Source organism: Lissotriton helveticus, chromosome 8 (genome assembly GCF_964261635.1).
Source record: "Lissotriton helveticus chromosome 8, aLisHel1.1, whole genome shotgun sequence".
In the NCBI taxonomy this organism is placed as follows: Eukaryota; Metazoa; Chordata; class Amphibia; order Caudata; family Salamandridae; genus Lissotriton; species Lissotriton helveticus.
In genome coordinates, this window is record NC_136069.1 from 1,683,517,405 (window position 1) to 1,683,534,503 (window position 17,099).

Below are 17,099 nucleotides of genomic sequence, written 5' to 3' on the forward strand. Positions count from 1 at the left end.
GCGCAGGCATCGGCGCTTTGCTTGAAGACAGAACACTGCATTGTGCTTGGGGACTTTAATATTCATATGGATGTGGGGACGGATGGTGACACGATTAAAATCAATGATGTCACCTCCCCTTTGGGCCTCACTCCCTACCTGGCAGTGCCGACTCACAACAAGGGTCACACCCTTGATCAGGTGTTTTCCACCATTCCACTTGATATGGCCAGCCCTGTCCCTGTCCTTTGGTCGGACCATTTTCTGATTAGGTTTCAGATTTTGGGTATGAGCAAATCATCTTGTATAACGCTGAGTCATCCTAGCCACACTTGTCGGGCTTTTCATCAGGTGACTCCAGAAAGTCTGGCCCAGGCTTGTTTGGATCATCCCTGTCTGATGTCAGGAGACCTGGAGAGGGATCTCGATCTGCTGCAGCAGTGGTTAGTGGAGCGATTAGACGAACTAGCACCTGAGATTGCTCCTCGGAAAACATCTAGATGAACCTCTGCTCCTTGGTAGGCGGAGGCTTTGGCTCGGTCTCGGCGCAATTGTAAGGTAGCAGAGAGGCTCTGGCGCCAGCAGTATGATCTTGAGGCTAAGGCTGTCTATAGGGCGGCCATTAAAGCCTATCATGTAGACATCCTGTCTGCAAAGAAGAATTATTTCTCTACGAGAATTGAGACTGCTTCGAGTTCCTCTAGGGAAATTTTCACCATTGTGAAGGAGTTTGTGACCCCTAATGCTAATGCGGTGCGTCATGAGCTCTCTGAGACGTGGGTGATCTCGCTAGCTAGCTTTTTTACTTCTAAGATCAAGCGGATCCAGGAGTCTTTTTCTTCTTTGGGCCCGAGTGATGCCATCAGTCCGGGAGACCAGCTGAGTCGGATAGCTGGATCTGGACCTATTCTCTCGGAGTTTCCATCTCTCTCTGACTCCGCATCTCAGGACTTCCTGATTAAACTTAAATCGGGCTCACCTTTAGATCCCTGCCCGGCTAAATTTTTGGCTAGGGTGGCGGAAGACTTGAACCCTTTGATTAATCCCATCCTTAATCGGTCTCTGACTAGGGGTCTGGTGCCTGTGGCCTGGAAGCAGGCGATGGTTGTCCCATTACTCAAAAAGCCGGGTCTGAACCCTGAGCTACATGCCAACTATAGGCCGATTTCTCTCCTGCCTGCTCTCGCAAAGATAGTGGAGAAGCATGTGCACACTGTGCTCTCTACTTTTCAGGAAACTCAGTTTGCTGCACTCCACCCAGTCTGGCTTCCGGACCAACCTAAGCACTGAGACGGTGCTTTTGGAGGTCAATGCGGCCATTAAGGAAGTGCTGGATGCAGGAGGAAGAGCCATGTTGGTTAATGTTAGACCTGTCGGCGGCCTTCGACACCGTCCCTCATGACGGTCTCCTCAGCAGGCTTTATGAGATCGGTCTGAGAGGGACGGTGTTGAGCTGGTTTCGATCTTATTTGGCTGGTCGCTGACAGATGGTCTGGACCCCTCCGTACTCGGCCGAAGTACTGTCTCTGGAGGTCGGAGTCCCGCAGGGCTCGGTGTTGAGCCCGACTCTTTTTAATATCTTTATGACCCCTTTGGCAGTGCTGGCTGAGTCTTTTGGGGGTCAGATCCTGTCATACGCCAATGATACTCAGCTCCTTTTCACTTGTGGGAAGGGGGCAGAGTTTGACGAAGAGAGCATCCGGGGCTGTCTTGGGGCTGTTTTCGATTGGTTTCAGCGAAACAGCCTCAAGTGCAACCCTGATAAATCAGAGGTGCTCTTCTTCGGGTGTCAGTCGGACCCGAATTGGCAGGAGTGGTGGCCGGTGAATATGTTCCCTCCTATGTCATCTTCTCTGATTGCCAAGAACTTGGGGGTCAGGATTGACAACGGCTTGACACTTAAGTCCCAGATCCTTGGGCTGGCCGGCACCTGTTATGGCCTTCTTAAAATGTTACGTAAGTTCCTTCCCCTGCTCCCATTGGCGCATAGGAAGATTACGGTCCAGGCCCTTATTGGTTCGAGGCTGGACTATTCAAACGTCTTATATTTGGGTTTGCCCGAATATCTTCTCCAAAGACTACAGGTGGTCCAGAACTCGGCTGCTCGGGCCATTTTTGGCCTGCATCGCCGAGCCAGAGCTTCGGACCTTTTACACTCCTTACATTGGCTGCCCATTCGGAAGCGGATTGTTTTTAAAGCACTTACGCTGGCGCATAAGGCATTTCATGCTGTGGGAGCTGAATATATCCAGAAACGGCTTGCCTTCTACAAACCGGCTAGAGCCTTAAGATCGGAATCTCTCTGCCTTGCCGTTGATCCTGTTATTAGGAAAGTACGGGTGGGGGGACGTTCTTTTAAACGCTTGGCGCCCCAGCTTTGGAATGCCCTGCCTTTGCTGCTTCGCAGTACATCTAATCTGTTGGCCTTCAGAAAGGGTCTGAAGACGTGGCTCTATGGTCAGTAATCTGTTTGCTCTTTCTCTTCTTGTGCTTGCCCTATGCAGTTTGTTGTGGGTTAGAAAGCGCCGGGACACTCCTCTGAGTAGCCGAGCGCTATATAAGACACCCATAACAAAACATAACATAACATTAGCATATGGCTGGGTCCAAACTGGGGAGGTGTAGTGGGCAAAAGAACGATGGATTTAACACAGATCTCTTGACTGGGACAGAATGTTTGAATCATTCATCATTCCGTCCATCATTTGTTGCAGTTTCACTTTTCGTCCTAGGTGAGATGGGTATACCCACACATGGGTTCCTTGCTCACCGTGCAACTGGATTCAAGCTAGCCTGGCTGATGAAGGGTGACATACTCTGAAACCGGTCCCAGGATGCTTGTTTCCAGTTCAGGGGGGGCCTGGCTTGGCATTTTGGCCTAGACTGTTTCCTAGCGGCACAGGGTCAAGACTGATTTGCATATGGCTGGGTCTAAACTGGGGTGGTGTAGTGGGCAAAAGAACGATGGATTTAACCAGGATCTATTGACTAGGGGAGAATGTTTGAATCATTCGGTATTCCTTCCATAATTTGTTGCAGTTACCCTTTTCGCACTATGTGGGACAGATATGCCCAAACGTGGGTCCTTTGCTCACTGTACCACTGAATTCAAGCTAGCCTGGCTGATGAAGGGTGACATACCCTAAAACCGGTCGCAGGATGCTTGTTTCTGGTCCAGGGATGCCCTGGCTTGGCAGTTCGGTCTGGACTGTTCACATGAGGCACCTGGTCAAGACTGATTTACATATGGGGAGGTTCAAACTGGGGTGGCATAGTGGGCAAAAGAATGATGGATATTACCCAGATCCCTTGACCGGGGGAGAATGTTTGAATCATTCAGCATTCTGTCCGTCATTTGTTGCAGTAACACTTTTCGCCCTAAGTGGGAATGGGCGTGCCCAGACGTGGGTCATTTGCTCACTGTGCCACTGGCTTCAAGCTAGCCTGGCTGATAAAGCGTGACATACCCTGAAACAGGTCCCAGGATGCTTGTTTCTGGTCCAGGGATGAAATAGCTTGGCAGTTCGGTCTGGACTGTTCCCAGGAGGCACAGGGTCAAGACTGATTTGCATATTGCTGGGTCCGAACTGGGGAGGTGTAGTGGGCAAAAGAACAATGGATTTAACCCAGATGTCTTGACTGGGGGAGATGGTTTGAATCATTCATCATTCCGTCCATCATTTGTTGCAGTTGCACTTTCCGTCCTAGGTGAGATGGGTATACCCACACATGGGTCCCTTGCTCACTGTGCCACTGGATTCAACCTAACCTGGCTGATGAAGGGTGACATACACTGAAACCAGTTCCAGGATGCTTGTTTGTGGTCCAGGGAGGACCTGGATTGGCAGTTCGGTCTGGACTGTTCCCATGAGGCACAGGGGCAAGATTGATTTGCATATGGCTGGGTCCAAACTAGGGTGGCATAGTGGGCAAAAGAATGATGGATTTAACCCAGATCTCCTGACTGGTGGAGATTGTTTGAATCATTCATCATTCATCATTCCGTCCATCATTTGTTACAGTTACACTTTTCGCTAAAAGTGGGATGGGTATGCCCAGACGTGGGTCCCTTGCTCACTTTGCCACTGGATTCAAGCTAGCCTGGCTGATGAAGGGTGACATACCCTGAAACCGGTCCCATGATTCTTGTTTCTGGTCCAGGTATGACATGGCTAGGCAGTTTGGTCTGGACTGTTCCCATGAGGCACAGGATCAAGACTGATTTACATAAGGGTGGGTCCAAACTGGGGTAGCATAGTGGGCAAAAGAATGATGGATTTAACCCAGATCTCTTGACTGGGAGAGAATGTTTGAATCATTCTGCATTCTGTCCATCATTTGTTGCAGTAACACTTTTCACCCTAAGTGGGATGGGTATGCCCAGACGTAGGTCCTTAGCTCACTGTACCACTGGATTCAAGCTAGCCTGGCAGATGAAGGGTGACATACCCTAAAACCGGTCCCAGGATGCTGGTTTCTGTTTCAGGGAGGACCTGTCTTGGTAGTTTGGACTGGACTGTTCCAATGAGGCGCAGGGTCAAGATTGATTTGCATATGGCTAGGTCCAAACTGGGGAGGTGAAGTGGGCAAAGAACAATGGATTTAACCCAGATCTCTTGACTGGGGGAGATTGTTTAACTCATTCATCATCCCGTCCATCATTTGTTGCAGTTACACTTTTCGTCCTAGGTGGGATGGGTATACCCACACATGGGTCCCTTGCTCACTGTGCCACTGGATTCAAGCTAGCCTGGCTGATAAAGGGTGAAATACCCTGAAAAAGGTCCCCGAAAGCTTGTTTCTGTTCCAGGGAGGACCTGGCTTGGCAGTTCGGTCTGGACTGTTCCCATGAGGCACAGGGTCAAGATTGATTTGAATTGAAAACCTGCAGTGCATTGCTTAGCGCGCTGTGCCTGGAGGAGCTTTTGTGCATTTAGCGGCGTGAATTTTAACATTATCTTGCTTTCTTCTTTATTTTTAGTTGGGTTTGTATTTGCCCCCTGTTTTTAACTAGCCCTCTGACTTGCACTTTAATAGTGATTATCCACCGCTTCTTTCGTAGGCATATCCCTCACGGAGCGACAGCGTAAACCGCATACCCTAGGTTTACCGTCTACCGTCTTGTTTACGGTTCAGGGAGGACCTGGCTTGGAAGTTCGGTCTGGACTGTTCCCATGAGGTACAGGGTCAAGACTGATTTGCATATGACTGGGTCCAAACTGGAGTGGCGTAGTTGCCAAAAGAACAATGAATTCAACCCATATCTCTTGACTGGGGGAGAATGTTTTAATCATTCAGCATTACATCCATCATTCGTGGCATCTAAACTGTTCGCCCTAAGTGGGATGAGTATGCCCAGACGTGGGTCCCTTGCTTACTATGCCACTGGATTCAAGCTAGCGTGGCTGAAAAAGGGTGACATACCCTAAAACCGGTCCCAGGAGGCTTGTTTCCAATCCAGGGAGGACCTGGCTTGGCAGTTTGGCCTAGACTGTTTTCGTGAGGCACAGGGTCAAGACTGATTTGCATATGGATGGGTCAAAACTGGGGTGGCGTAGTGGGCAACAAAATGGTCGATTTAATCCTGATCTCTTGACTGGCGGAGAATGTTTCAATCATTCAGCATTCTGTCCATTATTTTTTGCAGTTTCACTTTTTGCCCATAGTGGGATGGGTATGCCCAGAGAAGGGTCCCTTGCTAACTGTGCCCATGGATTCAAGCTAACCTGGCTGAGGAAGGGTGATATACCCTGAAACCGGTCCCAGAAAGCTTGTGTCCGTTCCAGGTAGCACCTGGCTTGGCAGTTTGGGCGGGACTGTACCCATGATGCACAGGGTCAAGACTTATTTGCATACGGCTGGGTCCAAACTGGGGTGGCTTAGTGGGCAAAAGAACAATGGATTTAACCCAGATCCCTTGACTAGGGGAGACTGTTTGAATCATTCATCATTCCGTCCATCACTTCAATCACTTGTTGCAGGTACACTTTTCGCACTGAGTGGGTTGGATATGCCCAGACGTGGGTCCCTTGCTCACTGTGCCACTGGATTCAAGCTAGCCTGGCTGATGAAGGGTGACATACCCTGAAACCGGTCCCAGAAAGCTTGTTTCTGGTGCAACGAGGACCTGGCTTGGAAGTCCGGTCTGGACCGTTCCCATGAGGCACAGGATCAAGACTGATTTGCATATGGCTGGGTCCAAACTGGGGTGGCGTAGTGGGCTAAAGAACTATGGATTTAACCTAGATCATTTGACTGGTGGAGAATGTTTGAATCATTCAGCATTCTGTCCATTATTTGTTGCAGTAACACTTTTCGCCCTAAGTGGGATGGGTATGCCCAGACGTGGGTCCCTTGCTCACTGTGCCACTGGATTCAAGCTAGCCTGGCTGATGAAGGGAGACATACCCTGAAACCGGTCCCAGAAAGCATGTTTCTGGTCCAACGAGGACCTGGCTTGGAAGTACGATCTGGACCGTTCCCATGAGGCACAGGATCAAGACTGATCTGCATATGGCTGGGTCCAAACTGGGGTGGCGTAGTGGGCTAAAGAACTATGGATTTAACCTAGATCATTTGACTGGTGGAGAATGTTTGAATCATTCAGCATTCTGTCCATTATTTGTTGCAGTAACACTTTTCGCCCTAAGTGGGATGGGTATGCCCAGATGTGGGTCCCTTGCTCACTGTGCCACTGGATTCAAGCTAGCATGGCTGATGAAGGGTGACATGAAACCGGTCACAGGATGTTTGTTTTCGGTCCAGAGAGGATCGTCTTGGCAGTTCGGTCTGGACTGTTCCCATGAGGCACATTCTCTTTAGGTGACGATTTCCGTATTCTGAATAACGTTTATCTTGATTACCAATCTTCATTTAATGTTGTGGACATGAGAGCTATAGTAGGCTCTTTCCACGCCGTTTCGCGGCATTTCGTCTGGCGTCTTCCGGCCTTTCCTTTCCGGAATCGTCACCTAAAGAAGCTCAAAGAATTAGTCACCTATGCTTCCACGGCAAAAATTGGAACTTAAGTAATGATTTGAGAAAGTCAAAGAAGCGCTCTTACTCTTATGTTTGTTGAATGAACTTAACAGGAATTATTTAGTCTATAAAGACCACCCTGTTTTCAGAGTTTAACCTTTATGAAATTCACAATTAGAACATATCTACCGCCGAGATGGGGAATAAATAGATTCACCTAACTCAAGAGATACATGTTCATTTATCAAACAAACAGCCCCGACTGGTCTTGAAAACATGCAATTACAGATCCTTCAAGTCTTGAGAAAGTTACGTCTGTAACGAAACACGTGTCGGATGCCTGTTTCATCTTTTTTTTTCCTGGAATTACAGCATAGAAGGATTTTATGATCACGATATTTCATGGTTCAATGTTATGAAAAATTACATGAACATTTTTCTTGAAATATTTTATTAAAACTTTTTTGAATTACAACGTGTTTTACGATGTTCTCTTCTTAACTGATAAATTATTAGTATTGTATCTTTAAAGCTGAAGGTGGTCTTGACTCGTTAGCTGGGCCAAGACAGGGGACAACTCCCAAGGAAGTATTTATGGAAGCAGAAATATCGGTGTATACTAGAAGGGGATTGTGGCATCGTTCTAGTTGTCGGCCGAGAGAGCAGGATCCGGAAGTCCACGTACCGGAACCGGAAGGCGGCCATTTTGTGTGGCGCCGACCGGCAAAGCTAGCGCACGCATATCCCGGCGCTCCGGGAATAAAATACTTGTTAACTCACTGCCTCAGTACTTTATTTGGGGGTGAAACCAACAATTTTACAATGGCGACGAGACGGGATTGAGGCCAGGCACAACTACACTGGTCCCGCAACGAGAAAAGAAATACGAAGAAAAAAAAGAGGACCATCTCCACACTAGTACTGCAGAAGTTCCCGAATCCACCGTGCACCCCAGCACAAGACTCAGGCGTCGTCCCGGAGCGCGGCAGAGGACGTCGGACAGTGCGCCAGCCGACATATAGCCAGCACAACGCCACCCCACCACGCAGGACTTACACTTTCCTGCCAGCCCTGGAGAACGAAGGCTCCGCCCACCTACGAGGCGACCAAAGGGGACAAGCGTGGGAAAGGGGCCGGCGACACGCAGGCTGATGCAACAGGATTACCCACTATGGACGCAGCCAAAGAAGGTAGCTACAACCGGAGGGCATTAACCCTGCACCCAGGCACGCTGGCGAATCGGCAGGGGAGAAGTGAGGCGCCCAGCAGAGCTGACAGTGGTGGACCACGCTTAGACAATACCTCAGAAGGAGCCACAGGTGGGGCTAACGACGGGGAGAACGACGAAGAAGACAGCGAGACCAGACAGGCTCCGGGCAGCCTGCCCAGGGGGCGACGGCAGGATGGCGACACCATCCACTTCCCTCACCCACATGGTACCGTTCTTTCCGAAGAGATACTTCCTTAATTACTTGGAAGCCTTGGAGGACGAAGGTGAGGCCGCCTACACGAGCCCAAGGAGAAAGAAGATACTATTGCACAATATAGGCCAGAGGGATTGAGAGTGTACGACACCATCGTCAAAGGCACCAGGAACGCGACCGACACAGATGTGTTCAAGCATGCCCTAGAAGACCTAGATGCACACTACAGACCTGTGGTATGTGTGGCCATCGACAGGCACAATTTCTTCCACAGAAAACAAAACAAGAGAGCGGCGAGACGGTGGATAAATATGTGGCGGCTCTGCAGAAGTTAGCCCTCACGTGTAAATTTGGTACCCTACATGACAAATTTGTACGTGATCAAATCATAATGCATACTACGAGCACGCACGTGCAGGAAAAACTATGGGTAAACGGAGACGCTCCCCTGAAGGAGGTATGGGCCATGGTGAAGAAGGCAGAGATGTCCAAACGAGGTGCGCAGGCAGCCAGGAAAGACGGTGGAGGCACACAAACAGTATGCAGGGTCATGGTACACTACAAGGGAGACAAACCCAAACAACGCGAACCGACGAGGGATCCGGACACCAGGAGAAGCCAACAAACGGGAGGAGAGAACCCGAAGACAAGCAGAGGAGGTAGACCCAGCTGCTACAGGTGTGGAAGCACGACCCACATGGGCAACGACAAGGTGTGCCCAGCATTCCTGGCGAAGTGCGCATTCTGCGGCATATTTGGGCATTATGAGAAAGTGTGTCGTCGAAAATCCAAAAGAACCACCGTCAAATGCATAGACCAAGGAAACCAGGAACAAGAAGAATTGCAAGAGGTGGAAGAGGACCCAGAAGAACTCCTCTACATCGATGTCCAAGTCCTAGAAATGGGAGGCAAAGAGTCGGATAAGCCAAGACTCGACATGCACATGGGAGGAATACCGATTGAAATGATAGCAGACTCGGGAGCTCCCATCACGATCATCCAGAAACAAGTATAGGAAGAGAAGTTCATGACTAAAATAAAAGCAGAACTGCACCCCATGGAGGTGAGACCTGTCACCTACACTGGACAGAGAATACCCATGCTAGGGTATTGCCCATTACTATTCGAATTCAAAGGGAGACGAGCCGACTGCAAACTTTACGTAGCAGAAAAGGGGCCTTCGGTACTCAGCTGGAAGGATCAGGGCGCCCTGGGCATCCTATTAAATCCAGGAGGCATAGAAAAAGTGTTGCTCATGGACATGGAGAAAGAACAAGGAGAGGAGGCGTGGCAGAGAGAATACCCGAAGGTGTTCAGTGGACAGATCGGTGAGCTGATCAAGTTTAAGCACATGATACGGTTGAAAGAAGGAGCGAAACCCGTCATCCACAAAGTCCGGAACATACCATTCCGATGCAGAGAGGCAGTGCAAGAGGAACTGGACAGATTGGAGAAAAGTGGGGTGATACAGGCCATAGAGAGCGCTGAATGGTTGTCGCCCCTAGTGGTTGCCCAGAAGCCCAACGGGAAAGTGAGGCTATGCGTAGACCTCAGAGAACTTAACAAAAACATTTTAATTGACAAATTCCCGCTCCCACGCATCAACGAGAGGTTGGCTATGACAAAAGGGGTTAAGTGGTTTTCAACGGTGGGCCTATCATCAGCCTATCATCAAGTGAAACTCCATCCGTCCAGCAGCCATCTTACATCCTTTATAACACCATTCGGATGTTATAAATTCGTGAGAATGCCGTTTGGACTGGCATCCGCGGCAGCGGTATTCCAAAAATTTATGCACAGACTCTTTCAAAAGGTGGAGGGAGTTCAATTCTTCCAAGATGATATCCTCGTAGTGGGAAAAACCAAGCAAGAACACAATGAGAAACTCCATGTCGTGCTACGCACATTACAAGAGAACGGACTCACGGCGGAATGGTCAAAGTGCAAGCTCCGGGTCCCTTCCGTCACCTATTTGGGTCACGAAATAAGCGAGAAAGGGATTGAGCCGAAGAGAACCAACATGGAGGCCATAAAGAACGCACCTGCCCCAGCAAAGAAGGAAAACGTCAGATCGTTCCTGGGGATGGCTGAGTTCTATAGCAAGTTCATCCCCAACTTCGCCACAAAAACGCACTGTCTACGCCAATTGCTGAAGGAGAGAAAAGGGTTCAAATGGACCGAAGAAGAGCAGGAGGAGCTCGAGAAGTTGAAAGGGGAAATGGGTGAAGTCATACCACTTGAAGGTTTTGAACCAAAGGCGGATTCCATACTCACCACCGATGCCAGTGACCGAGGCCTGGGCGCAGTATTAATGCAAAAGTCCGACAAAGGAGATCTATCGATGGTCAGCTTCGCGTCCAGATCATTGGCGCCTAACGAAGAGAAGTTTAGCGTCATTGAAAAAGACATGCTGGCCGTGGTATGGGCGATGGAGCGCTTTAGACAATACCTGTGGGGGGCCAAGTTCGTGGTCCGCACGGACCATAAACCCCTGATAAAGGTCTTAACGTCTAGTGGACATGCGCACGCCACCCCGAGAATAGCCAAAACGACTTTAAGACTATTAGATTTTGTGTATGAGGTGGAGTATATACCGGGGCCTCAGAACAAGGTGGCAGACTTCCTGAGTAGGGCGGCAGCCATGGAAGGAGCAGAGGTACAGGAGAAACCTGGATGGGAAGGCTGCGTGGTGGCGACAGTGCATGACATGGAGCAAGTGATCAGTGCGCAAGAGTGGGCAAAGGCCTACAGGCTGGATGAGGACTTGGAAGCTATCAAAGGATACGTTACGCATGGGTGGCCTGAGAAGAGGCATCTGAAAGAGGAATTGAGAAGATACTGGGAGGTGAGAGAAGAGCTGTCCCTGGGGGAAGACCCCCTTTTCCTACTCAGAGGAGACAAAGTAGTACCCCCCGAGGCTTAATTGAACACCTGATGGCGTTGTTGCATGAGGGACACCAGGGGATCATGAAAACCAAGGCCCTGGCCCGACAGGTATACTGGTGGCCTGCGATCGATGCTCAAGTAGAAAGGTATGTGAGACAATGTGACTCCTGCTCCAAGGCGGCCAAATCCCAAGTAATGCTGAGACCACAATTGGGAAAGTTTCCCACGCCGGGAGGACCCTGGGAAATGGTGTCCATCGACATTATAGGGCCAATCCTGGACATCGAAGGGAACCAGAAGTACGCCATAGTGTTGATAGATAGGTACTCCAAGTGGCCGGAGGTGGAGGTGAAGGACACAGTTGACTCGGATGCAGTGATAGCGTTTTTGAATGCAGTGTTCATAAAGGAAGGAATCCCTAAGATCATTATGTGTGACAATGGGCCCCAATTCGTCTCGGCCAAATGGGAGGCCTATGTGTCCAGAAATGGAATTGAAGTAAAACACACACCCATCTACCACCCGGCGGGTAATGGCCAGGTGGAACGGTTCAATCGAGTAATCATGGGAACAATCCAGGCTGCAATAAATGATGGACTCGATTGGGAGAAGGAGTTGCCCAAAATGCTATGGGCCTACCGCATCACGCCTGGCAGCACAGGCTACGGCCCCTTTAAGGTGTTAACGGGGAGAGAGCCCTTCACCAAGGTCAATATCGCATGGAGGCAAATGGTGGTGCAAAGCAAATGGTCACCAGCGATAGTGAGGAGGAATCTGGAGAGGGCGCAAGAGACATATAATGAACAGTTCAACAAGAGACGAAATGCACAAGGAGTGGAACTGGAGAAAGGAGACTGGGTGAGAGTGAAGATAGCGACCCTGAAGAGGAAAGGAGAGAGCAAATTCACACCGCCTCTACAGGTCATCGAACCTTTTGCCCGGTCAGCACTGCTTAGTGATGGCAAAGTTTGGTCGCAGGACAGAATGGCCAAATGCAGTAAGATACTGAAGTGGCCGACGGGAGCAGACGAGGACATAGAAGGAGACGCAGAGAGAAGGGAAGTGGAATGTGGTGAAAAGAGACAAGAGCAAGTGGATGGAAGGACACCGTACGTGGAGGAAAAGGAGACCATGCACGGCGGGAGCAACAGAGAGAGTGAGGAAGGTGGCAGTGCGAATAGGAAAGGAGAAGGTGAAGAGAAAAACATTGGAGAAGGTGCAGGAACAGAAACCCGAGGAAGGACCGCCATAAAGGACACGCAAAGAGACCAGAAGGTAGAGGAAGTAGTGAGGACGAGAACAGGAAGAATCGTGAGGACTCCCAAGAGATTTAAGGACTTTGATATGGATATTAAGTAAGAGATTGTTTCCTTTATTCTGTTGTTCACTGTGTAAAGGGGGGGAGATATGTGGCATCGTTCTAGTTGTCGGCCGATAGAGCAGGATCCAGAAGTCCACGTACCGGAACCGGAAGGCGGCCATTTTGTGTGGCGCCGACCGGCAAAGCTAGCGCACGCATATCCCGGCGCTCCGGGAATAAAATACTTGTTAACTCACAACCTGCCTCAGTACTTTATTTGGGGGTGAAACCAACAATTTTACAGGGAGGCCCAATAGGAAGTGGAAAGAGCGGCTTATACTAGCAGGGGCTGCCCTATGAAGTTCTCAGACGTGTGGGGGAAATTGAGGCAATTCTTTGACCTGAACTGGATGGAGAAGGAAATGTAAGACTTAGCAGAGATGGAGCATCTTGACACTGAGCCGACTGACCTGGACCGGGGTATTCTGGAGAGGCAGGGAAGCCTCCCCATGGAGTGCGGGTCGTTGTAGGCACACAGAAATACGATGGGGTGGGCCTCGAGGGGCTGGAGAAAGTCTCCATAGATGTGTGTATTCTCGCTGCTTAAACTGGCAATTGCATGGAATAAATCATTTGTTAGATGTTTGTAATAGATAACATAAGTATAATGAGCCAGTTTAAAAAGACTGTTCATAATTTACAAGAGTATAGCAGCTTTATATACAGTTGGTTACAGAAAGTATCAAAATGTGGGTCACTGCAATTCTGCATTTGTGAGAGAAAATACCTCATATGGTTGTCCCTGCTTTGTGAGATTGTAGATCCTGACTGTGAGGGTGCTCAGTTCTGATTGTTGTTGACAGGCCTGGAGATAACCTCACAGCCTTGCCAATGTTGTTGCTAATTGCTTGCTATTAAATTGTTTCATGATGTATAAAAATGTATATAACTTTTTTAAATTAAAGTGGTTTATACCACAGGCGGACTGATAATTCTGAAGGCTGATACTTTACTACTATCACATGACTATATTTATTTTCTTCTTTTAGAATTTAACTTTGATAACAGCACATGCACAGCTGATGGGTCAGTTGCAAGTCAGCCAAAATGTGCTGAAACCCTGGATGGAGTACCCCTCTTCCCAGAGTGGCTTTTGTTTATTCTGCTCTGTCTGTTCCTGCTATTTGCCAGCATTCTGCTCTTAAACCTGCTGATTGCCATGTTCAGGTGAGTCAGGCTACCCTAGACTTTCTTCTGTTACTTCTCCCCCACTTTACTTTAGATATGTTCATGATTAGCGTTCTTTTGCATTCTTTTTTCACTTCAATAACTCTGTCTCTCTTTTGCTCTTCAGACCTGTTTTCTTTCTTTTGTATGGACCCACACATGAACTCTGTGTCTTGCCCACTGTTTTTATCTCTCTCTATTGCTGCCCTTCTTCTTCGGTCTCTTTATTGCTGCCCTTCTTCTCACTCCAGGGCTCCCTTTGTATATTTTTCATTCTCTATACATTGTTCTCCAGTACTCGTATCTCTGCTTGTGCTCCTTCTCGTTCTATCATGTATGCGCCTAACAACAAAGTATTCAAATTATAAACGATACCAAATTAAACAGAATTTGAATTGGGAGTAAAGGATTTGAGTGTTGTGTGGCAAAGAGAAGGATCTGTTTGCTTAAATAGACACTTAAGGAAGAGCACTGAAAATTGCAAGATATAAAGTCCCAGTCATTGCTGCACACAGAACTCTGGAGTCATCAGGACACCACTTTTACTTGTGCTTGGTTAGAGGCTTCTCCAAATCATTTTAATTCTGTCTAGTAGAATCTCTTTCTTTGATGGCTTTAACTTCAGGAAATTGGTGGCCATCCACCACTAGATGATCGATAAAATGTCTGTCAGGGTGCCAGTACTTTGGTCAGAGTATTTTTTGAGTCTGGGATATGGCAAGTTGAAAATAAACAGAGTGCCATCAACATATAATTAACATGGTGTATTGGTAGGAAAGGGGCTGCATGTAACTTTTGAAAATAAACAAGAAGAACTGATATATGCAGAACAGCACCACTTGGGGCTTGTTTTTTAGAAGAAAAGAGGTGTGAGTGGAAAGTCAGGGAATGAGTTCCATCATTTAAGAAGGATTTGAGTCAATCCCTCCTTAGGCACTGTGACACAGTTTCAACAAGAGAAAGATGGTTGACGTCCTCAGGTTGAAGGGTGGTTGTTTGAATTTTCTAACATTTAGTTGGGGAAATGTGTATTTGTTTCCTATTTGTCACATTTCCCCCACCAGTACCAACAGCCACATTATTATTCCCCATTAGCTTAACCCTTAGGATTGGTACAAAATTGACTAACATGCATTGCGACAGGCGCATTACACATTATCAGTAGCGTTATTAATATCAAGATTAGAACAAGCTGAATCACATGTTCCTCAGCTTGCTCTGCCCACATTTCTCAGGGGGATTGGTGCCAGTGAAGCGCTGAGTACTGATAGATGATATTATGTTATCTTCTGTAACTTCTATGGCGGACTAAGTAAGATTGCTATATGGCGTCCTCTGAGACACAATACTGCTCTGAGTTGCTTGCATGTGTCGCCGGTGCAGCAGCCTTTCCCAAGTTAGATTATTCCCTACTCACAGAGGGGCATATCATCAAGGCCAGGCAATAAACTTATTGCCGCTTTAGCGTCCTTTTTCGGAAGAAAAGCGGCGATGAGTTTATTGCCTTATCAGCAAAGACAGGCTAGCGCATGTTTTGCTGACTTAGCGCCCGTAACATCAATGCCCAACTTTGTATCGCCAATGAGATGCAAAGTGGCCGTATCACTCTGAGATTACCAGGGAAATGTCACTAAGCGACATAATTCCTATTGGCAATCTGCACGCTAACCTGTGCAGCAATGATAAAAGGAGCGCTAACCGCGCTGATCGCAGGTTTCCTTATGCCTGCTTTTCTTCCTACTAAACAATGTTGGCCTATGGGTGGTGGATATACGGCTGAGACCACCCAGCCCTATCAACAAGGTATCGCCTGTCGTTCTGAGTTCATCGCTGGATTTCCAGCGATAAACGCACCTTTTGGCAACTATCGGTGGGTTATATAGCACATCAGAGATAAGTGTTGCTGATAGCATGCTATCTCAGCGATATAAACCAGCGATAGCCGGCGATAATTATCCTAGCGCTAAGTGCGCTTAGCAATAATTATCGCCTGGCCGTGCTGATAAGACCCTGAGTTTGCAACATTGTTTCCATCCTGAGGGATAATTTGAAACAAGTGCCTTCTGCCTTGTATTTTGGACCTTTGAGGTACAAGTGCTTGCACTTGTTTTCTCCCTCGCACTAGAGTTTTTCTGTGACAGCTCTTGCTTTCTGCCACCAGTGGAGAACCCTCTCAGTGTGTAATGCAGTGCTTTAACCATCTTCTCTCTCCTGAAATGCTGCTGCCAGACTGGAAGCTGAACGGAGGGAGCAACCAGAACCCTGGACACAGAAGCCGAAAACACCCAGTAGTAAATCCTACCTCACAGAAGTCGCCCTGTACAAATGTCAGCTGACATGAAAGCCAAAATGGGGGTATTCCTCCATGAATTTGGTACAGCTCCACACAGCGACCATCTTTCAACTGGGTATGCCATATGAAAAGGTCAGGCCTGCAGTGGTAGATCCCCGGAGACATTCATGATTAGAGCTTTATTCTAACAACTCAGATAGCAGAGGGCTGGAAGACATTGCCAATGATGCATGGTCTTCGGAAAGTCCAAATATCTAGCTCCAAACTACACGGAAATGCAATAAGAGCCTACCCTCAAAACACCCAAGCCTATTCTGCCATATAGTTGACAAAGGGTCTATCTTTGCATACCCACAACAGTCCATCAAACAAGACAGCTGAGGACAGTACAAGCACTCTCCCACTTTAGAAACGATTTCCAGACTAATCGTTGCACATAAGGGAGAGACGCAGAGAAACAGAGATTTTGCTTTTTGATTAGCCAAGACTGATGGATCAGATAACTGTCTCTTGAGAAGGATAACAAACTGAGCTTGTTTCCACACTTCTGCAACTGCCATGAGAGAAGTGCTGAACAGCTGACATAGACGCAGCAGATGGTGTCTACTGCTAATCCTAATATGTAGGCGGGCAAGGGCAAACAGATAAATCCAGTTTGCACGATGTGATAGCCACGAGGGCGTGCTGATTAGATATAGAGAAAAGGCTAGGAAGAGAATCACCCAAGGGGGTGACAGTACATGCTTCCACAAAAGGCAACTTGTAGTTGACCGTTATGTGAAATCAGAACAAATGTTAGTAATTTTATCCTGGAATATTTGACACATGGTTCTCCCAAAAATAGGTCGAAGGATGGAAAAGCTGCTGACAGGCAGAGGGTGTAAGCAGTTATTTGACAATGGAGAACATTTCTCTGGGACCATTGCTGACTTGTTTGAATTTATTAGTGTCTAAATCAGTTTGAGTGGATTGAATAAGCCATTGATGAGACACCCTCAACCGATACCACCAC

At 48.0% G+C, this 17,099-nt stretch overlaps 1 protein-coding gene across 1 annotated transcript in view; it reads left to right on the forward strand.

The window, feature by feature from the left end:
• Window positions 1–17,099, forward strand: part of LOC144774087 (transient receptor potential cation channel subfamily M member 2-like) — a 900,698-nt gene that overhangs the window by 814,128 nt on the left and 69,471 nt on the right. Inside the window, 1 exon segment of the mRNA XM_078659113.1 lies at window positions 13,617–13,794. Coding sequence (XP_078515239.1) covers window positions 13,617–13,794 — 178 coding nt within the window.